Genomic DNA, 25154 nt, shown 5'->3' with positions numbered 1-25154 from the left:
AATCATCATTATGAAAATATAAGGAGATTTGAGGCATTTGTAATTCAAGATTTTCTATTTATAGTGCAGTATACCTGAATTGCAAGTATACTTTATAAGTTTTGTTATGCAAGTAATGAAAAGTTTAATCCATGTGTTACATCTAACTTTGCTCACACCTATCGTGCACCTTTTGAAAAGGCACATAATTTGTGCATTTATTTCTGAAAGTGTCCAGATTATTACAATGCTCAAATGATTACAGATGAAAATGACTAAAAACCGTGTATTACGAATGTCAGCTCAAGAGATGGCAATGCCATTTACTAAAGAAACATTATGAATCCACACATGCGCAGACCTGTAGTCTACTATTGTTATTTTGGAAGTCAAGTGATCACACAATGCCTATAAACAGATCATTGTTTTCACATATTCACATTTGTGTAGTTCACACAAGAGATTATGGTATTGCTTTTAAACATTTGCACAGATATCCATTTTCAAAAGCATTTTTAATAGGGATGCACAATATATCACAATGTTATTTGCAATTAAAAAAAGATCTGCAATGTTAAAGTAAGACTATATAATAACCAACTAAACAGTTGTTCATTGTAAAAATTAACCCTAATAGAATGAAAGATTTTGGTTTTCATTTGGATGTTTTTAAGATCGCCACTGTAGGATTTCAATAGGATTTAAACCAAGGGGTTATAAAGTTTCAAGCTTTAATGAAGATATATTATGGTTGTGGCTGGAAGGGCATCCCCTGCGTAAAACATATGCAGGATAAGTTGGCGGTTCATTCCACTGTGGTGACCTCTGAAATAGAGACTAAGAGACTCACACAATAATGAAGACTAAACAATGATATTTTACAAATTTCTTTTGTACCTCAGTACTGTTAGACTCCACATAAATCCATAAAACATGGTTTATTTAATTTCTATCTGTTCAATTATGCGTCAATGCTTGTAATTAGTTTATTGTATTTTTAATGCAGACAAAATAATTCCAATCAGTCCAAAATTATGATTTTTTTTTCAAATACAGTTATAAGTCATCTTATGAAATTATATTCACATACAGTACATACAAAATCTAGTTTATACCAGACAAACCAAAATATTGCAGAGGGTGCTGCAGCTATGTATATTTGAATAGCCAACAATCATAAAACATTTTTTTGTTGTTGTTGTTTTTAGTAGAAAATGTCCAAATGTAAACATGCTCTTGGACAAAAGATCAAATGCAATGCCATATCTGTATGGATGCCATTTGAGGCTGAGTTTACTTACTCCCAGACTGAGTTTTATAATTTGATGAGGGTAGAAAAGATATTTCTTGCAGTGTGATCTGGGAAGAGGCATGGGAGGTAAAATAAGTTGAGCAACGGCACTGAGGCTTTTAAGAAGTATGGCATTTGACCAGCAAGGATGGAGTTAACAGTCTGTCCATTAAACTACTAAAACCTGGATAAGCAGCGATTAGGAAAAGACCTTATTTTGCTTTTTAACTAGAAGAGAAACCCTTTATTAGCATCACTTTGGATTAGGCAATTACAGTCCTGGCAAACTATCCATGCACTTATATAATACAACTGTAAAAATATAAATATACGCTGACAATAATATTCTCTCTTTAGTGTTTAGTTTGAGTTTAGTTTTAAGGCTGTAGTTCTGGCCATAGAAATACTGTTGTCCGTGTAGAATATCGCTCCTCATTTAAACATGAAAAATGCTTTTTACTGAGAGAGCTCGTTCAATTAAACAAGGCAACAGAGCTTTATTCTTTGTGGTGCAACAGCTTTGAACATCAAACATATTGTATTTGAATGTGACTGTTAAATTCATATAGCCAGTTCTGGCCAAAAAGGCCATTTGTTCACATTTAATTGCTCTTCTACTAATTGCTTTATTGCAAGAATCTAATTTTACTTTATCTAACTTTATGCTGATTTAAGCCCTGGTCAGATCACACGATTTTTATTGTCGGTTACGAAAGTCATTATGTCAGATTATGCGATTTTTGTCTTAATAAAATCTTGACTTGTTGTGCGTAAAAAATGTGGCAGACTACATGTTTCTTCATGATCAGTTATCTTGTGACATTTACAACAGGCGTTATTTCCCAAAGCTCTCACAATTGTTGCTATGACAATATTTCTTATCTCAATATAAATAGTTTTTTAGTTTATATTAATCTGAATAAACACTGCTTGCTGACAACTTGGCTATATTACTATTTAATGGCATTCATTATGACAGTGATGGGATCAAACATATTTCCTTTTTAATATTAAGATATTTTCTTTTAAATCTAAATGTGTATTTTCCAGCCATGGGTTGCCTATTAAACACTCCCTCCTTGAACTTGCCACGAGTGAGATGGAAAAAAATTAAAGCACATCAGCAGCAAGGAGAAATCAGATGCTCAAGAGAAAATAATGACATATTAAAAAATAACTAATATATGACAAAGGTTTGTGACACAACAATTACAATGGAGCCTTAATTAAGTCCTTATTTTTAACTGAGGGAAACAAATAATCCACCCGCACGGTTGAGTAGTGGACGAGCACAAACAAAAAAATAATTTGTATAATTTTCTTGAAAAGAAATATCTTTTTGAAATTAATTTTATTGGGTATAATTTGTATCTTAATTTTAATGTATTTTTGTTGGTTTATTTACTAGATAAGCAAGAATAACGAGTAACATCTGAGGTGAAGTGCTTCAAAGTCCGCTATATGCTTCAGCGCCAAAGCATGAACTGGTTTGCTAAATAAAATAAAATGTAGCTTAAATAACATTAAAGTCAAATTTTCACAGTTTCAGAGAAACTAAATGACAAAAGCATCCATTGCTGTTGAGTTTCAATTCAATTAGTTTAATCAAGTAATTTGAATAAGCAGAACAGGCTTTTACAATGTTTTTGCAGCACTAAACTCCTACCCAGACTACCTAGGAAGAAAGAACTCGGTCGAAAGGCTGAAAGAACTCAGAAACTTGTTGTGAGAATGGGGATTTTTGCATATTTATGTCAGATAAAATTGTTTAAAACGCTTTAATATTTTTGAGAAAGTAGGTAAAGTTTGCATAACCAATGATTGATCTTATCCACTTGAGACCCACCCATAAGTAAATATGCAGCCTATTTTTTGGTAATGGCATCGGTTGTCATGAACTATGACACATTACATGAGAAGAAATGATCGAACCTTGTGTCACGATGCCCATTTGTTGTTTTTGACTCCCCAAGGTAACCCTACTTCAAGGAAATCGTGACAAATACGTGTGATCTGACCATGTCTTTAGACTGTGGAATAATTCGTCACCTTGGAATTATAAGGTTCTTTATTTGGCAAATAATTTCCATTTCGCATTAAACCTTTTTTGCACATGTCCAAAACCACCTCTATTGAGCATAACACGTTTTTTGTGAATTAAGGAATTTTTATTTGAAATTTGGCATTTCCATCACTTGTTTCTCATACGATGCTTCAAAATGCGCATTAGTGATGGAAAACCACATACTTCTCGCAGATACCTCAGAAATCATTGAGAAATGCTTTTCTAAAATTTCCCATGACTGTTCCTATAAAAGTTTTGCTTGGTGTAAATATTACAAATTCAATAACCAAAACTAATGTTTAAGGGCAAACATGTTACAGATAAGACAATATGCTACTGAATCATGAAATAATTAGTGCTATTTTTTTTTAATCTTTTAAACCAAATGTAAATCACTGCACTTTACCAGATAAGTCTAATACTATGACCAAATTTCTTTAAATGACAAATAACAAATAATTTATTAAAGTACTATATCACTGGAGTTTAGAAAAAAAAAAACATTTCAGCCTTTTGTCAGTTTAGCCCTTTTTTTACCAAAGAGTTGCAGGCTTGCCTTCTGGAGGGGATCTTTAGCTTGTTTCACCACCTTTTCAAATTCCCTCTGCATTTCCCTTGAAATGATATATCAATGTTTCAGTCTTTTCTGTTACATAAACAAATTGGTTTAATCTATACATATTCACTCTCTTTTTATTGAAATCTCACAAAACTTAATAAACATCCAAAGCACATTCTGTTGAATGGAAGGCACCCCAGTTCAGGTTTACTCAAGGCATTTTTCTCTTCACTCCACTCCAGGTTTTCAATTTCCCACTTCTAACTAAGTGATTAGAGAAACCCTGTTCTAAGCAATCAGAAACATTGGGGAAAAAAGTACATTCATCTCTTCACACATAATGAACTCTGCTCACCACACAGACCAAAACCATCATGTGTTGTAATGGAATCATAAACTGTTAATTTATCTTCAAGCGGAGAAGGGAATGAGAATGATGCAACATGGCCAGTGTATTGGTATTGCTGTGACCCAACTTCAGTGGCCAGTCAGTCATGCAATAGTCATTTCTAATAGTGAGATAAGATTCTTTTCTACATCACATAACATCTTATGTGTCTCTTTAACAGATCTGGGGACCTCTTGAAGCTCCAATCATGGCAGCAAACAAGAGCCTATGTTTAATGGAGAGGACCACTGGATCAAGAAGGAAAAGCTCTTACACTGTCTGGAATTCACCACTGATGAAACTCTAAACTGTTATCCTTGGTCATATTAACCTGCCAAAGTTCAGGTGTAAAACATCGACTTAGATGCAGTGCAAATGGATAAAACAAAAACTTCAAAATCACACACACTGGATATATTTATGCTGAGCAAGCCAATGAAGTAAAAATATTTATTTAATGTTAGCGATCATATGAAACGAATGATGAAGTCAAATATTTTGAAGAATCGGTATTGAAGCTATGGAAAAGTTCCTCTTTGGTGGGGCAACATATCATCTGACTGTAAGGTAAGTGTGGAGTGTGTTTCCTTGTTTGCAGCCCAGGATCTTCAGAAATATGTGACTTAGCCTACATTTTTGCGAAATTAGAATAAGTTGCTCTGTGTTTGTTTCAGTCCATGTTCCAATTGACAGATGCACTAGAGGACGATGTCTAGATCTTTGCGAATCTGAAATACTTTACTCATGGTACATTTTGTTATACTTTTCAGATATTGTTCACGTCCATGAGCATCTAGCGAATCCCTGACATATACCATTCCATAAACCCACTAATAGTGAGAGATCTACTAAAGGATGACGTCTACATCTTTGCGAATCTGAAATAATTTACTCATGGTACTTTTTGCTGTATATTGTTCACATCTATGAGCATCTAGCGAATCACTGACATATACCTTTATTAAAACCCAACCAGTAGTGGCAGATCCACTAGTGCAGGGGTGTCCAAACTCGGTCCTGGAGGGCCGGTGTTCTGCATAGTTTAGCTCCAACTTCCTTCAATACACCTGCCTGGAGCTTATTAGTATACTTAAAAAGAGCTTGATTAGCTGGTTCAGGTGTGTTAATTGGACCTAAAATATGCAGGACACCGGCCCTCCAGGACCGAGTTTGGACACCCCTGGACTGTAGGACGAAGTCTACATCTTCGCGAATCTAAATTACTTTAGTCATGGTACATTTTGCTGTACTTTTCTGATATTGTACATGCCCATGAGCATTTAGCAAATCACTGACATATACCTTTCCATAAACCCAACCAATAGTGTTTTCAAAAGCAAGCATAAGAGAAAAGTGCACCATTACCATGTAGTTTACCTTGATTTTACATAGTTTTTATCTCTTTTTTTGAAACCGTGTTTTACTGAACTCTTGCTCGAGTAGCCTGTGCCATAAGTACAACATTGTACAAAGTGAGCTCCTGAGCAAACTGACCGCGATAGGTTAGGCAAACATATTTGATTACAAATCATGGTAAGACTTTATTTTGATGGTCCATTTGAGTATTAGTAGACGGTCTACTTAATATCTGTTGAAGCTACTGCTAAACAGACATTTAACTGACTATAAGAATTTTTGCAAGTACATGTCAACTTACACTAAACCCAACCTAACAATCTACTATAATCTAATGAGAATTAGTTGATATGTAGATGAAATGTAACTTAAATTCAACAATAGGACCATCAAAATAAAGTGTGACCAAAATCATAGACAACATTAAGTTGTTTCGTGGTATTTGTTGGTGTTGTGCAAAGAACTGCACAATTATACGCCTTTATTTTTCGATAATACGTCAATGGAAATATTGTTAGTGTGAAAAAGAACAAAAGCTATTGCTCTTACTGCGCCGTAGCATTAGTTTTACCTGCAGTGGAAGGTACGTTTCAGATACACATCTTTCATGTACACATTCATAAGCAGGTAACACTTGTACAGATCACCTAGCGAATCACTGACATATACCTTTCCCTAAACCCAACCAATTGTGTTTTCAAAAGCAAACATAAGAGAAAAGTGCATCGTGACCATGTAGTTTACCTTTAGTTTATTTTTAAAACCGTGTTTTACTGGACTCAAATTCAAGTACCCTGTGCAACAATTACAACATTAGACCAAGTGAGCTACCGAGCAAAATATCCACGCAAATGTATTCACTTACAAGTCATAGACACCTAAAGTTGTTTTATGGTATTTATTTATTTTGTGCAAAGAACTACACAAAAAATGTGTTATTTGTTTATAATATGTACCTGAAAGTAGTAATAGTGTGAAAAGGAACAAAAGTTGTTTGCGTCTTACTGCTTTGCAGCATTAGTTTTACCTAAAAACTGCAGTGGAACAAATTTGTTTTTGCAGTTTCATAAAAATGTAGGCCGAAGCATGTATTTCCAATGAGCCTGTGTTACTTATTTATGTGCACTAGTTTGTCCAAGGTGTTTACATGTGTGTCTATAACTCAGTGATCGGCTCAGTGTGTGACGCAATTGCACTCTGTCCCTGCCTTTACAAACCTAATCCAATTAGAAAACTTGTCAGTAACCTTAGGGTCGTCTGTCTGATACTCTGTACATCTACGTACTTTACACTCTAGAAAGGACTGTAAAATTAGGGAACTGTATTGTATTGAGTTAAAAATGTACAGTGTTTATGTCACATTGTGTTGTTTTAGGGTTAAAAGAAAAATAAACTAAATGTCCTGACAGAAAAATACCAATAATTACCTTTTAAGTTTTCCATTAAGTTGGAACAAGTCTACAGTGGAGGCTTAGTAACTACTTGCAAGTTTGTCACTAACTGTGTAGGTTATTCAGTTGCTCCCTTCTTATCTTAAGGCACATTGCAAAGTTGTACGTTGTTCTTAAAGTAATGTGGAGACATTACTCTAATTCAGTGGTTCTCAAACTGTGGTACGTGTACCACTAGTGGTACGCGGGCTTCCTTCTAGTGGTACACGGAGGAATGAAATATCTCATGTACATGCTACAAATAATTAAAAATTTATTAAAAATTATGTATATAATATGCCATATATTATATATAGGCTATATTTCTGAGGTAATCTGCCAGGTTTTTTAACTGTGCAGAGTTGTAGCTGCTTTACTGGGCCTACTACGCTACTGAATTTCAATACTGCTCATTTTGGTGGTACTTGGAGAGACAATTTTTTTCTAAGGTGGTACTTGATGAAAAAAGTTTGAGAACCACTGCTCTAATTGATCCAAAACATTCATTCTTCTGGCAGATGCATTGATTCAAAGTGACGTTACATTCAATGTATACATTTTATTAGTTCTTGCTTGTTGCTAGTGCTCATGTTTAAACTAAGGCACAATTATATGTGAAATATAATACATGATCCTGAATAACCTCATGGACATTTTGGTTACATTTTCAATAAGGTGTCTTTGTTACAAGTGTGTTCTTACTTAAGTAATTGTAAATAATTTATGCATAATTTTAAACAACACCCTAAACTTAACCAGCATTTAAACCCTAACCATATAATAAGTATACAATGAATTAATATTACTCAGTAGTAAAATGTAATGTGTATTTATATAGTGCATTTATTGCATATGGTCACACACACAAAGCGCTTCACAATCAAGAGGGAGGGGGGTCTTTCCACACCACTTCCAGTGTGCAGCATCCACTTGGATGATGCGACGACAGCCTCATGACAAAGGCGCCAGTGCGCTCAACAAACACCAGCTATTGGTGGAGTGAAGAGACAGTGATAGAGCCAAATTGGTGGATGGGGATGATCGGGGGGCCATGATCATAAGGGGCCAATTGAGGGACTTTGGCCAGGACACCGGGGTTACACCCCTACTCTTTACAAGAAGTGCTATGGGATTTTTAATGACCGCAGAGAGTCAGGACCTCGGTTTAACGTTTCATCCGAAAGACGGCGCCCACTGACATGTGGTCTCCCATCCAGGTACTGACCAGGCTCAGCCCTGCTTAGCTTCAGTGAGTAACCGTTCTTAGGCTGCAGGGTGATATGGCTGTGGCCAAATAGTTACACTGTAACAAGCACATTCATTCATTTTCTTGTTGGCTTAGTCCCTTTATTAATCCGTTAATAAAGCCACAGCGGAATAAACCGCCAACTTATCCAGCAAGTTTTTATGCAGCGGATGCCCTTCCAGCCGCAACCCATCTCTGGGAAACATACACAAACACACACTCATACACTACGGACAATTTAGCCTACCCAATTCACCTGTACCACATGTCTTTGGACTGTGGGGGAAAACGGAGCACCCGGAGGAAACCCACGCAAACACAGGGAGAACATGCAAACTCCACACAGAAATGCCAACTGAGCCGAGGATCAAACCAGCGACCTAGCGACTTTCTTGCTGTGAGGCGAACGTGCTACCCACTGCTCCACTGCGTCGCCCCTGTAACAAGCACACCTTAAAAGAAAGTATAAACTGTAATTTATAAGTAAATACAAAAAACATGATCGCCTAACAACAAGAAGGTTGCTGGTTCGAGCCTCGGTTGGTAGAGATGCGCGAATCAGCTGGAATGTCACCCGAATCCACAGCTTCATACTAATCATCCATCCGCTACCGCCCGGATACAGCAACAAGATAACAAAAAGGGTGCCACTTCAGCCTAAACAGCAGCTATGTTATTTATTTATTTTTAAAGTTCCCAGGTTCTGCAGGTTGCAATGTCCTGAATTTTGCTTGCCAATATTAAGCCAATTGCAATCGATTGTTTTGGTTCAATTTGATATTTCCCCAACCAGCGCAGAGTAAGTACACAGTGAGTACACACACAGTGAGTATTCACTGTGTGAGTACACAAAGAGTACTCCGACTAGGCCACCCCCGGTCTGCTATGTTATGTTTACTTGGCCTTTTTCTTTGCACTGTGTGCTTGTTGTAGGAATGCACAAGATTCTCCTTGCAAGGCTCTGCAGTCCTGGAAATAACCGATCTTGTTTGTCCCAGAACGATAGCAGATTTTCCTTTGATGACTTGAAAGAGTCAGTGCCTTACCAGCCACAAACCTCACCGCACGTCAAGCGGCACTCATGTCTCATCACTAACTGAAAGTTTCAACAGTACTCTTTCACTTCATCCATTATTTTGGGTGTCTTGTCTTCACATTTTGCAAAGCCCACTCTCTGCTTTTTCGCTGGTCCACTGCCATGTCCCACTACATCCACCCGCAATTAATCATAATGTATTTTTTTATTACCCATTCCACGTTCAAAGTCATTTAAATCACATTTCTTCCCTATTCTGATGCGCGGTATGAACTGCTGCAGATTGTCTTGACCATGTCTACATGCCTAAATGCACTGAGTTGCTGCCATGTGATTGGCTGATTAGAAATTTGCGTTATGAGCAGTTGGACAGGTGTACTCAATAAAGTGGCCGGCAAGTGTAGGTCTGTAAGGTTCATTTCAACAGTTCATTTAGTCTCTGCTATTTGCTGCAATATCAAGATTAACAGTGCAAAGCAAAAACATTGAGTAGTGTCAAAATTTTGTTAATGTTGTAACAGCTTATACAACTAACTAGATAGACTTTTCTTATATTGTAGCCAGTGCTGAATTATGTAGCTTACACAGTATTCAGACTTGTATGTAGATTATGCTACCTTTTAAAATGCTTATAATCAGGATGACAAAAATTACAATTTCTGGTGTAGTTTAATGGTTACAAGGTCATACAGATTAACAAAAACCATCTTTCTATTTTTATTGTTGAATAATGACAGTAGGACAAAATGTTTCCAGAACTTGTTGCTTTAAATGTTGGGTTGAGGTGGGGACAGCTAAAAGTAGGGTTGCCACCCATCCCTTAAAATCCGGAATCCTCCCGTATTTGAGAATGAAATTGCGTGTCCCGTTTTGAATCAATACGGGACGGTTTTGTCCCGTATTGTTATCATTTTTTGAAAAAGTAGCTTTTTATGCAAATCATTCCACACACATTTTATGAAGATGCCTTATTTCCTACTTTTGATTGGGTAATACTTGATGTCATCGTTAGTTTGATTGGTCTTTTTCCAGTGAGGAGGGCGGGTCTTTTAAGCAGAGTCTGTGTCAAGTCTTGACAGAGGATAATGGGAGATGCATCTCCAGGTAAACCTCCGCGTTTTAAAGTTTCAGAGTTTAAACGCAAGTGACTGAAAAAAAAGAGAGTGGGAGGAAACAAATACCTTGCTGCAGAGTGTTAGAAATTGTTATTAATCCAACTGCACGATTTGTCGGAGAGCCTTCTCTGTGGCTCATATTGGTCTGTGGGACAACATGACTCTGGAGAGCAGCATTCCTGCAATGACAGAGCTTGAAAATATCAAAGCAGTCAGACAGTTCTTCGTACCCCAAGTCTCTCCCGAAGCAGACATATTAATGACAGTGTAATCATCATCAACAATATTTAGGTAATTGCTTAATAATGTTAAAAATGTGACTCAGTTTGTGAAAATTTAGCTGGAGTAATTTTTTTTAAATCTTTGAAAATGATAAAAATATATGTATTGAATATTAAGAGTAAAACAATATCAACAACTGAAATCACAGGGAAATGAATGGCTACAATCAAACTTTATCTCAGAATTAGATTTGGCCTGGTTTTCATACACCGGGTCACAAATTGTAATTTGTAAAAATTTGTAAATAAAATGTAAATGGATCATATTCCAATGCAATATTATGATTTGTTTGGTAAGCATTTGATAAGCATTAATTTAATACTTGAAATGTTTTATTTAATACATTAATAAACAACATAATGCCCATGTAAAGAAAATAAACTAGTAAATTGCTACTTTTTATATTTTATTCTTTAGAAATAGGCTATATGAAAACTTTACTACACTAAAAAAAATCCTGGTTACCTTATTTTTTTAAGCTGAATCAAATTAATCATGAGTTCATTAAACTTATATTATGTTAAACTGACATAAAACTGCTTGCATAACTTATATAATTAAGATAGAACATGATTAACTTTGTTCAGTAAGTTAAAATGACCAAAAAACATATGCTGTCAGGACCATACTATTTTTTTACAGTGTAGCTAATGTTTGTATTTAGTTTATGTATGTGCTGTTTCCATGTTTGGATAGTTGTTATTGCAAATAATGACAAATATTTTAGCCAAAATCTGTTATCAGTACCACCCTTTAAAATTAGGTTCATTAGTAGTTAACACAAGTGTACCACACTATCAAACACAACATCAGGTATCAGTTCTGCAGAGTTGTAAAAGAGAAAGACTGACTGCATCTGTTTACACAGATTTCAATAAAAGACCAAGTGTTCATACTTTCCTGAAATCATATTTTAAGTTGCGATTTACCACCACTGGCATGCTATTGGGCCTGTGATCACTGTGGTCTAGGCCCCCAAGGGATATGGCCCCTACTGCAGTATGTGTCCCTTATTTTTTTGTATCAAAAGTGGTAATCCTAGCTAAAGGTAAACACTAAAGAGAGGCTTTGTATATATAAAACACAGCTCATCTCTTATGTAACATGTCTTGAATGGTCAATGTGTATAAGTTGTAGACCATTCTTACTGTACGTTAAGTAGTTCAACCTAGCCATTAGTGTTAGCTGCCCATGCTAATGGTAGAATACAGCCATTATTTCTCTTAGAGAGAGCATGTGCAGACCTTTTTTTATGAGGGAACATGGGCGTGAGGGGGAATTAAACCCCACTCTACAGGCCACTAATCTAATAGAGAGAGGGGAGAGAGAGACAGAGTGAGAGAGAGAGAGAAAGCAGTAAGCTGAAATGTTCATTGTGAAATTCAGTGAATGTGGGCCTGTATCTCAATGCTACAACATAGATTTAATTCCTGGCTCCATTTGAGGGATCTAGCAGTTCACAGACTCCAACTCATAATTGAATCCCTCCGTCTTTAGTATATAATATAATCCTAAGGTCTTTCAGTGGCTCCTGATCTTGCAGTGATATTAGGCCATATGTACAGAAGATATGTATTGATTAAGAGTGTACTGAAACATGATTAATATATATAAAGTAGGGCTAAAAAATTAGTTTCTGTATAAAAACCTCAACAATATGTAGTGCTTCATCCTCTAGATCAGGGGTGCCCAAACTTGATCCTGGAGGGTCGGTGTACTGCAAAGTTTAGTTCAAACCACAATCAGACACCTGCACTAGCTAATCAAGCTTTTACTAGGCAAAAGAATACTTTGGGGGTGAAAACACAGTTGTGTGTCAACAGTCTGCCAATATAACCAACCTCTAATAGTAAAAAAAATCTATAATTAAATATTTTGTAATCACGCTTCATAAAAGTAGTTTGCAGAAACATTTTGATTGACATTCTACTTTTGTGCATGTCATCAGAGGGGGAAAGCTCCACCCATTGGTGACGATCTCTTCCTCATTAGCATAGGTTGTAGCTCCGCCCTCTTTTTTTTTTTCAACACTTTTATTGTTTCAGAAAAATGTGATACATTCATACTGTATTAGTAACCAAATTCCGCCAAAACCAAAAACAATCACCAAAATGGCACAATTAGGACAAACACCTAAAAGGGGCAGTTTTACAGAGTTAACATTATTTTGTTGGATATTTTGAGCTGAAACTTCACATACACACACCAGGGACTTATTTTATACCTTGTAGAAATGAGCATAATTGGTCCTCTTTAACGGGCGAGTTATTTCAAAAGATAATTTTAAAAAAAGTTGGAAACTGACTGATATTGACTTCCACATGTTTTTTTATTTCGTATTATGAATGTCAGTTCCCAGTGATGGGTTGCAGCTGGAAGGGCATCTGCTGCGTAAAACATGTGCTGCATGGACAAGTTGGCAGTTTATTCCGCTGTGGGGACCCCAGATTAATAAAGTGACTAAGCCAAAAAGAAAATGAATGACTGAATGGATGTGAGTGACTAGCAATTTCCAACATTTTTAAAAATATTTTCTTTTGTGAACAAAAAAAGTAAATAGTATAATTCAATTTTTATTTTTGGGTGAACTATGCCTATTTCCTTTAGAAAACTAAAATAAGTAATCTATAAATGCCATTTTTAGGGAACACGTACTTTGGTGGGATTGCTCTGTATATGTTATAATTTATTATTAAATACGATTAATATTTAATCAGGCAACAATAAAACAATAACTGGAAAAGTACATTAGACCAGAAACCGATTTGTAGCAGTAATGTGGAAAAAAAGGCAGGTGCATCATGGTCAAGGGTGTTTTCCTTATTCATAATTCAAACTGCCTGAGGTACAAACTGTTTTGGAAACTCTTCAGAAAAGAAATTGTTATTTCTATTTTTTGCTGTTGAGTTTCTCCTTTTTGTGTTAATAGAATTGTTATGCTTAGACATTGTGGTTTAGTTATTTAAAAATATATTTGATTAAATTGGCAGAAAAACAGCTTCTTAATTGAAGTGTATTCATTGTACGATTACATAAACATCGGTGCACTTTACAATAAAAGTTTATTACTACATTTTAATTAAGGCTAACCTTAACATGTGGATAATCATATGTTGTGATAAGTACTCATGAAGAACTAAATTAATTTATTACAGCATGAGCATATAATAAAGACACCGATTAATGAAATACATATATTAATTAATTAAATGTAATTAATTTAATGTACACATATCCACTTCAGCTTCACTTACAGTGCATCTGGAAAGTGTTCATAGCGCTTCACTTTTTCCACATTTATTTATGTTACAGCCTTATTCCAAAATGGATTAAAGTAATTTATTTCCAAAATTCCACACACAATACCCCATAATGACATTGTGAAAAAGATTTTTTGAAATTAAGCCTCAAGTCTTTTTGAATATGATGCCACAAGCTTGGCACACCTGTATTTGGGAATTTTTGCATATTTTTCTTCACAGTACTTCTTAAGCTCTATCAGCTTGGACGGGAAGCGACGGTACAGCCATTTTCAGATCTCTCCAGAGATGTTCAATAGGATTTAGGTCTTGGCTCTAACTGGGCCACTCGAGGACATTCACCGAGTTGTTGTGAAGCCACTCCATTGATATTTTGGTGTTGTGATTTGGGTCATTGTCCTGCTGGAAGATAAACCGTCGCCCCTGTCTGTGGTCAAAAGGACTCAGGAAGCAGGTTTTCAATTAGGATGTCTCTTTCTGCATTCATCTTTCTTTCTATCCAAACTAGTCTTCCAGTTCCTGCTGCTGAAAAACATCCCCACAGCATGATGCCACCACCATGCTTCACTGTAGGGATGGTATTAGGCTGGTGATGAGCGGTGCCTGGTTTTCTCCAAGCGTAATGCCTGGCATTCACTCCAAAAAGTAAAATTGTAGTCTCAACAGACCAGAGAATTTTGTTTCTTGCCTTTTGGCAAATTCCAGGCAGTGAGTGGATTCCTTCTGGCTACTCTACCATACAGGCCTGATTGGTGGATTGCTGCACAGATGGTTGTCCTTCTGTAAGATTTTCTTCTCTCCACAGAAGAACGCTGGAGCTCAGACAGAGTGACCATCGGGTTATTGATCACCTCCCTGACTAAGGTCCTTCCCCCCTGATCACTCAGCTTAGATGGCCGGCCAGCTCTAGGAAGAGTCTTGTTATTCCAAACATCTTGCACTTACGGATGATGGAGGCCAATGTGCTCATTGGAACTGACAGAGCAGCAGAATTATTCTGTAACCTTCCTCAGCCTTGTAGACAATCTTGTCTGGGAGATCTACAGACAATTCCTTTGTCTTCATGCTTGGTATGTGCTTTGAGATGCACTGTCAACCCTGAGACCTTATGGCTCATTTCCACTTGAGTGGTACAGTACGGTACGGTTCGGTACGGGTCACCTTTATCAGGGTTGCGTTTCCACTACCAAGGGTACCCTTTTGGTGGGCGTGGTGTACGACAGAGAGTTACAATCGATGTCATTCTCACTCGAATAAATGTCAACAGTAAAGCTGTACAGGTTGTCCACAAATCATATGAGAAGCACTTCTCACAAAACAGATGCTTTGTACACATAAATACTTGTTTATAAATGTTTACGACTAACCTTTCTATGAACATGATTTGATTATAACTGCATATCAATGACAGTGCTAAATACTAAATACTACCTACTGTAACGTCTCCAATTATTAAAATAAATATACAAATGCAACCTATATGAACACATACACAGTCTCCGATATGTTACTAACTACAGAATAACTACACACAGCAGACATTTAGTCTTTATATAGGTTCATAAACATCACGCAACATAACCCACAGTCAGTGCAAACCTCTTATCTGTGTCTTTAATCTTCATTAGCACATGTGACCCCTGTTAGAGAGTAATTATGTCATTCCGAATTTGTAATAGTCCAGAAGGCGATGATAAACATGGCAGTTTTTTCGTGATTCAGGTTGCTGAAACAATTTGCTCCTGAGTTTTGTCAGGCTTCTCCTTTGTTCGCGCTTCACTCTCGCAATTGTCCTTTTCTTTTTGAATTCGTCACTCTCGTGTTTGTCAGTCTCCGACAGGATCGGGTTTCAAAACCATGTCAATAATCAAGCGCACGTTATTATCATCCGCTCAAGAAGTTTGTTATTTCAGATATAGACGCATATATAGCGCAAGCATGAAAGCAAAACCGTTCACGCTTCAGACTGGCTCGTAAAAAACAGAGGCACAGGGTAAACCTGCTCTTCTTTTTGGCTTTGTGGCTGTTCATCAAGACGACGACAAGGTTTGTTTGAGCCCGGGTTGACCATGGCTCATTATTATATGTATTTATATGTATACGCTGTATATGTAACTCTCGGCTGTGTGTTTTAAACATGGCAGCTCTATTGTTTTCATTCTGGCTTGTTGTGTAAGCGAATGACGTTTCTCTGTAAACCAATAGCGTTCAGCTGCGAGTCTAGCTCCGCCTTTTGGTACCCTTTCTTATGTTTGGTACCCTATCGCAAAGGGAGCCGAAAAAAGGGTACGGTACGGTTCGGTATGCCTTTTGACAATGGAAACAGCCATAAAAGCGTACCAAACCGAACCGTACCGTAACGTACCACTAAATGGAAACGGGTCATTATATAGACAGGTGAATGCCTTTTCATATTATGTCCAATCAACTGAATTTACCACAGGTGAACTCCAGTTAAGCTGCTAAATCTTCTCAAAAGTGATCCGTGGAAACAGAATGTACCTAAGGTCAATTTAGAGCTTCATGGCAAAGACTGTGAATACTTATGTACCTGTGATTTTTTTATTTTTATTTTAAATAAACAATAAAAAAAAAAAATTCACATTGTCATTAAGGGGTATTGGGTTGTGTGTGAAGTTTGAGGAAATAAATTAATTTAATCCATTTTGGAATAAGGCTGTTACATAAAAAATATGGAAAAATTAAACTGCTATAAATACTTTCCGGATGCACTGTACATGTGCTAACTTCACAATTTTATTTATATGTAAGGTTTTTACCTAGGTATATGTCCATGCATGCAGTAATCTGCCTGAATATGTCAATTTTATTCTACAAAAAAAGAGTTGGAGTTGGGTAGAGTTGTCAAATGGTCACAAAAGAGATCAGTTATCTCTTCAAGTCTGTCAGTGATCCAGCATTTCAGATAGGGTATGGAAGATCATTCCACCATCCAGGAGCAGTGAATGTGAAGGTTCTCATGAGACATTTGTACCATAATGCGATACTCAATGAATTAATGGTTGTAAAGTTGCTGGTTGGTTTAGTTTTTTAAGCATATAATTATTTCTAGGGTGTTGTAAAAGTGGGCATGTCACTATTGCGCATCCAGTCAGAATTATGCTAGCCTTTGATATGATGTTTGCAGCAGTGATAACGAGGCCGACAGCAGTAAAATAAATGTAAAGTGAGATCACAATCCTGTGAAATCTGAGAACATAATGTGTTCATGACTCATGATCTCCTGAGATCTCCCTCTCGCTTTTTTTTGTCACAGTTTATTTTATTTGCCTCTTTGTCTTTGTTGATCCTTCTCTTTTGACCATGTGGCTCCAGATTGTCTCTCACATTCCCTAGTGGGGCATATTTGATACAAGCACCCTTCATCAAAAGCAATGCTGCAACATGAACACAATATATAAAAACTGCATCATAAAAACAATCTTTCATAGCACTGTAATAAAAAAATAAGGTGACCACACATTATCAGTACTGCTGTACACACAATTTTGCTTGCCCATTATGAGTATACTGTAAATGCTCAACCTGAATAAGTGTGCAGTCTTATATGATGATACAGGATGTGGGTAGAGAAATGTTATAAACAGTCACAGATGTTCACCATCTACATACAATTTTGCTTATTTTGCTTAGTTAATTGACCAAAGGAGATATTATATCGGCTTTTTGCAGAGATTAAAAGACCATACATTAGAAATTAAAACATATATACAGCATATAACCTGTTGTTATTTAATGACCTTTGATCTAAAATATTTGAAGATTTCTTCAGATTTTAAACTATTTCAATAATTTCCACATTCAGTATTGTCTGTTATGGGTTGTATTGAAATTGTATTTAAATTAATAACATCTTGCTGACGAAGGATTAATATCAAATGGTTTTAGGGATATCATTCGTAATCTAAATATACTTAACAAGTTTGTCTTTAATTACATAAACTATTGTTGTTACCCTGAATAGTGAGTGTCTTCTGTAAATGAAAGTAAAATTTTCTAAAAAAAAAAAAAAAAAAACATTGTTTGTTCTGAACCCACCTTCCCCCATAAATCAAACGAAATAAATTCTTAAAGATATATAATGTTAATTTGTTATAACTATTAATCAATTAATCTACTCATTAAGAAAGACGGATAGATAGATAGATAGATAGATAGATAGATAGATAGATAGATAGATAGATAGATAGATAGATAGATAGATAGATAGATAGATAGATAGATAGATAGATAGATAGATGATAGATAGATAGATAGATAGATAGATAGATGATAGATAGATGATAGATAGATAGATAGATAGATAGATAGATAGATAGATAGATAGATAGATAGATAGATAGATAGATAGATAGATAGATAGATAGATAGATAGATAGATAGATAGGACAACTTAATTGTTGACAGACGGACGGACGGACGGACGGACGGACGGACGGACGGACGGACGGACGAACAGATTAGACAGACAGACAGACAAACAGATAGATAGATAGATAGATAGATAGATAGATAGATAGATAGATAGATAGATAGATAGATAGATAGATAGATAGATAGATAGATAGATAGATAGATAGATAGATAGATAGATAGACGGACGGACGGACGGACGGACGGACGGACGGATGGACGGATGGATGGACGGATTAGACAGACAAACAGATAGATAGATTAGACAGACAGACAGACAAACAGATAGATAGATAGATAGATAGATAGATAGATAGATAGATAGATAGATAGATAGATAGATAGATAGATAGATAGATAGATAGATAGATAGATAGATAGATAGATAGATAGATAGATAGATAGGACAACTTAATTGTTTTATGTTCAATTCACTTAAATTTTTTAAAGTAATTTAACTTAATCGGTTTGTGTTGGGACAACATGAAGTAATTAGGTGAAACCCAGCATTTTTTACAGTGTAGATGGATGGATAGATGTTGATTGAAAGGTAAATTGAAACATTTTAATGTTTACCCTTTTTCTTTTCACTAATTAGTGGTCCAATGGTGAGCTTTTACTCAGTGTTTAGCTAAATGGAGGAGCGGGACCGCAGTCGCTCACCATCTCGCAGGACCAGCAGAGTAGAGCAGGTGGTGGGACGCTGGCTTCGCCGCTCCAGAGAGTCCATCAGCCGGTAACCCTTACTTTCTTACATTGTATGGTGTAAAACATTTTCTTTTATTTTGTATTTAAACAAGATTACTGTATCTTCCTCTCACACACACTGTCTGTACACAGAGAGCGTGTATTAGAAGATGGACAGGTTACTGACAATGGCTCTCAGGAGCAGAGGTGCTGCACTCTTCGAGTCACTGTTAAAATCCCTATTGACACCACCCTTAACTCCCATGGCTTTACCGTATCAACACACACTCCACCACAGGTGCTGGACGTGACAGAAGGTAACGTGACACACACAATCACCACATTTTGTTAATATATTGCAGTAAGTTTGTGAACGTTCAAGCAGCATGTTAATAAGTTTAACAAGAGATGTCATACAAACTGCATATTATTATTATTATTTTTTTTGTTGAGTACTGTTCTGAATAAGAAATATTACATAAAAGATATTTACATATATAATTGACAAGACAATAAATAAATAACAAAAATGAATAAAATAACCTCTGAAGTTTTAAAACTTGGTTTTTCTTTGTTTACGAGACCTTTGTTTTGCTGTTCTTCAGAAAAATCCTCCTTGTCCTGCAAATGCCTCAGTTTTCCGGAATCTTTGCATATTTGAACCCTTAACAGCAGTGATTATGATTTTCAGATCCATCTTTTTGCTCATGTTGACAATTAAACAACTGAGTGTCGTAAATACAACTGTTCAAACCCTCACTGATGGTCCAGAAGGAAACATTATGCATTAAGAACAGGGGGTAAAAATCTTTTGGAATTTGAGGATCAAGGTAAATAGTACTTTATTTGTCTTTTGGCAAACAAGCAAGTATTTTATGTTATTTCTGAAGGGCAATACTAAATGATATTTCAACAAAGTAAGAAAAAACTAGACATCTTCAACCTGTTTAAAAGTTTTCACCCCCCAGGAACCTACAGTTTTTCTCAATCCCTTTTTTCAGTTATTCCAAGATATAAGCAAGGGTTAACAAACTTTTAACAATATTTTTAAATAATTTTGTCTTGGATATGTAAACATATTTTATGTAAAATCTATTACTCAGGACAGGCATGGGCCGCAAGAAATTGTACAATATTGTAACGTATGATAAACTTGGATAAAAATATTACAGTATTATGGTGTTGTACTACTCTAAAATATGTTCTAAAAAACTTTTCCTCCGTTGAACACAATATATTTTATTTTAAGAAACAGTTTGAATATTTTGGAACAGTAGCTTTAGATTTTTTGCTGGAGATACTGTTGCCTTAACAAACTAAATAAAATAGTTGCAAAAAATAAATAAATAAATTAAAACTGTACAAATACCTTAGGAACGTTATATCAGAAAATTCTAGCGGTTTTAAAACCTTGACTCTTTCAAACCGCAGTAAACCTTGAAACTGTTTATCGTCCCATGCCTAGACAGAAGTAAATAAAAAATAGCATGCTATTTGTGATTTTTTTTTATTTTGTTAAAGGCACAGTGGGTTTTATCACAGCTAGAGTGTTTAGATCAGGGGTCACCAATCTTGTTCCTGGAGGGCCGGTGTCCCTGCAGGGTTTAGCTCAAACTTCCCTCAACACACCTGCCTGAATTTTTTAAGTATGCCTGGTAAGACCTTGATTAGCTTGATCTGGTGTGTTTGATTAAAGTTGGAGCTAAAATCTGCTGGACACCGGCCCTCCAGGAACAAGTTTGGTGACCACTAGTTTAGATTTTCTAACCTTGTATTAACAACAAAGGTCATTTCAAAAATATTTATCTAATTAATCATTAAAAATTTGTTTTAAAAATAAGGACAGGATTATATCACAGGTGTGTATATAATTATTGTTTATTTATATAAAATAATTAGGACGTCACTGTGGCGCAGTGGGTCACACGATCACCTCACAGCAAGTTCGCTGGTTTGAGCCCCGGCTTGGTCGGTTTGCATTTCTATGTGGAGTTTGCATGTTCTCCTGTGTTCGTGTGGGTTGTCGGTTCATTCTGCGGTGGTGACCCCTGATTAATAAAGAGACTAAGCTGAAAAGAAAATGAATGAATGAATATAATAATCAGACTTTTTAAAATATTATTCACTATAATATATTATATTTTGAATTTGATGCCCATACTGCTCTGAATTATTGGCAGCCTCTCTTCCTCACGTGGAATGAACACACTGAAGCTAAGCACTAGATATTAGCCAGGTGGACTTGGTTACCTTGAAGGCTCAACTTTGTGACTTCCAATAAGCTTCCATTAGATGCTGTGAATACATTTACAAGGGTAACAGGCAGAGAGCCACTGGCCGTAAACTGCGGATTTAAAAAACCTTGCAAAGATTTACATTTTGTAAGATACATTTTGATTACACAGCACACAAAGCCTTCATCAAAATCAATAAAACAGCTACATTGCATAAGCTACAAAACAAGGTTCCATTATTGCAAAAATAAAGGAAATTGCGGTAATACTTTTATTGTTCAAAGAAACTTCAGCCAGATCACTCTAAATCTTCAAAAATAGTACCTATCAAGTAGTTGCATAAAAAAACACCTGCTTTTACAATAAGCTTTTATTTAAGCTTTTTATTTCAACAGTGAACAATGCTAATAAATAGCATTTATTAATATTAACGAGTTATTTAAACATTTACTGACAAATGGGGTATATGCACAGTTGCACACAGACTTTTAAATTCAGTCAGCTAGCCCTAGGGCTTCCGATTAATTTCCATTCAATTTCTTTAAAAAAAACAGCGATCTTCACTGCCTGGCTGAGATTCAGTGTAAAGTGGGTATCAGACCAAAAAAGAAACACTGCATTAAATATTATTTTTTCTTCTACATGTTTATTAAATAAGGAGATTATTGAAAATACAGTTTCTTTTAAACCTTTTACAGAATGTTCATCATTGGCTGAAAAACTATAGCTGTGCATATAGCCCGTTAAAGACTTTAACTTTTGTTTATATACTGAACTTTTTTTTTTACTTTATTATTACAGTAACAAAAGTTTAAAATGTTGTATGGATAGTTCACTTAATTTTTTTTTATTTGTATAGTTTTTATGACTCTGGACTGGTCTTAAGTCACATGGGTATTTTTTGGTAAATTTGGGAATTATTTGGGTCAAAGTTACTCATTTTTCTTTTATGCCAAAAATCATTAGAATAAAACGATCACGTTCCATGAAAACATTTGGTAAATTTCCAACTGTAAATATATTCATTCATTAATTCATATATTTTCTTTTGGGCTTAATCACTTTATTAATCAGGGGTCGCCACAGCAGAATGAGCCGCCTACCTACCCAGCATATGTTTTACGCAGTGGATGCCCTTCCAGCTGCAACCCATTTCTGGGAAACATCCATACAAACTCATTCACATGTATACACTATAGACAATTTAGCCTACCTAATTCCTGGCAAATTAGCCTACCTGTACTGTATGTCTTTGGACTGACCCACGCGAACGCAAAGAGAACATGCAAACTCCACACAGAAACGCCAACTGACACAGCCACGGCTCGAATCAGCGACCTTCTTGCTGTGAGGCGACAGCACTACCTACTGCGCCGCCATGTTGCCCAACTGTAAGTATATCCAAACTTAATTTTTGATTATTAATATGTATTGCTTATTATAGTACTTTTAATATAAATATATAGTATTATAAGTACTTATTTTGGACATAAGTGATATTCTCAATATTTAGATTTTTAGACATTCCAAATATTCAAATAATCATATCTTGCCTAAATATCGTCCAATACTATAAACGTACATCAGTGCAAGACCAAATCACATATAAATCTCAATTTCAACAAACATCAACAGGTTTTGTGGTCAGATTTATTCACGTCATTACAATTTTACAATTACAGCATTTATTTTTCCAGTTAAAAACAATGGATGGTTCACGCATCATTTTTATATTATTTATTATTATATTAGAGTGAGTAAATAATGATTAAGTTATCAATCTTTGGTTAGGCTGTCCCTTTGATTTGTTTAATAATTAGAACAATTGGTTCTTTCATGTAAAGTGTTAGGGTCTATAGCAATTTGAAACCAGATTACAAATTTATAAATAATCCCTGATCACAGGTTTGAGTGTTAAAACCTTTGTGTTGGCTCCATGTACAGCAACATTTTGGCTGACTGCTTTGGCACATTAAAGTGGTTGCAGGAAGCCCTAGAATAGCTGAAGCCATCTGGTTACCCCACAGCCAAATAACTAACCACTAACTAGAACAACAAATTTGGTTAAATGGAAATTATGACAATTTAGTTCTAAAACAGACTGACAGCTAAATTGTCATGAATGATTGCCTTTTTTAAATAGGAGGCCCTGCTGATGGAAAGCTGGTTCCTGGTGACCAACTTTTCAAAATAAACAACATTACTGTTGAAGATCTTTCTACAGAGCAGGCCGCTGACATCATCAGGTATGTTACTGTGTGTGTATGGGTGTGTCTCAATCAGCTCTCTCATTTAATAGGGCACTGATCAACGATTCAGACATCTTAAGCGCTGTCCAAATTGAAATTTTTTTCAAGTGCACAGAAACGTTCACTCCATTGAACATGTACACATAGACATCCTCTTTATACTTTATAACTTTTTAACCTCCTAACTGTTAAAAACTATTAGTAATTAGTTACTAGTTAGTAATTAGTTACTAGTTAATCAGTGAAAGTTATTAATAACTATTAAAGTTATGGCAACTAATAACCCTAACATTGCTGTAATAATGTGCTCTTCTTGTAAAGCTGCTTTAAATCAATAACTATTGTAAAAAGCGATATACAAATGGTAATGAGTTGGGTTGCAACAGAGGTGAGGATCCAAATGCAGTTTATTAAGAGAATCAATAGGCAGACAAAGGTCAAAAAAGGCACATTCAGAAGCATGCAAATAATCCAAAAGCAGAGTCAGAGTACAGGTGAAAGGTTGGGACAGAACAACATAAAACAATAAACAAAGCAAAGCTCAAAAAATATGGAAAGCAGGACAAGGAAATGAAATTCTCACTTACAGTTTACAAGACTCAGCAAAGACTGTGTGAATAAGGTGTCTTTATAGTCCTAGTAATCAGTCGTACATGAGCTTCCAGCTATGTGTGTGTAACCAGGGGGAGTTAGGAACTGGTGAGTGAGTGCAAAAACTTCTGGGAGTTGTATTTCATATAGTAGCAAATGTGTAGTTCTTCATCTATTTGCACAGGCTAGATCATTGGTGATAGTGACACAAATAAACTTCAACTGAATCAAAATAAAACTTCCTCAAAAGTCCTGTTATTTACCATGAATCATGGAGCATCAATGCTTAATGTGCTCTCTTAAAGTTAGTGAGGTATGCAAATTTCTGAGACTTTAATTTTAGTATGTTGATGTAATTCCACTTAAAACAGAAGATTGATTAGGGGTCTGGGTTTCTTTTTGCACATATTTCCCTCATAGTTAACTAATGGCAAGAGGGCTGTGGTTAGGAATATCATGGCTGAAGCCGTCCAACATCAATGGTCTCTCCAAACACAGAAGCAAATGGTCAGAAATGTATTGAAGATTACCAAAACAAACATGTCTTTAATGGATTAATTTACATGGATTAAATGTTTACAGAAACAATGACAATGTGCCCTAGCAAAATAAACAATTTAAATTTAGATTTTGACACAGACTTTAACAGAAATGCTTAAGCACAAAATTTAAACCAACTTACCAAAATAAGGACACACAAGAGACTTAAAAAACACTGTTGTATGTATATATATATATATATATATATATATATATATATATATATATATATATATATATATATATATATATATATATATATATATATATATATATATATATATATATAAAACCATATATTAACATTGTTAGACAAGTACATAACATTCTAACATTAACAATCGATTAATGATTGAAATTTTGCTGGTCCTCGAAACATCAAACTATTTAATGTATTTTTAAAACATAAAAA

At 35.5% G+C, this 25154-nt stretch overlaps 1 protein-coding gene across 1 annotated transcript in view; it reads left to right on the top strand.

Moving 5' to 3' along the window:
• Positions 1-25154, top strand: part of frmpd1a (FERM and PDZ domain containing 1a) — a 53152-nt gene that overhangs the window by 5664 nt on the left and 22334 nt on the right. Inside the window, exons 2-5 of the mRNA XM_087237123.1 lie at positions 4464-4849; positions 19040-19177; positions 19282-19445; positions 23506-23608. Of these exons, the coding sequence (XP_087093249.1) occupies positions 19077-19177; positions 19282-19445; positions 23506-23608 (368 nt within the window). The 5' untranslated portion in view covers positions 4464-4849; positions 19040-19076. The remainder of the gene's footprint in view (positions 1-4463; positions 4850-19039; positions 19178-19281; positions 19446-23505; positions 23609-25154) is intronic.

This window comes from Danio rerio, chromosome 1 (genome assembly GCF_052040795.2).
Source record: "Danio rerio strain M-AB ecotype USA chromosome 1, GRCz13ab, whole genome shotgun sequence".
Classification (NCBI taxonomy): domain Eukaryota; kingdom Metazoa; phylum Chordata; class Actinopteri; order Cypriniformes; family Danionidae; genus Danio; species Danio rerio.
Note: the sequence above shows the minus strand (reverse complement) of the source record. Positions and strands in the feature narration are given on the sequence as shown.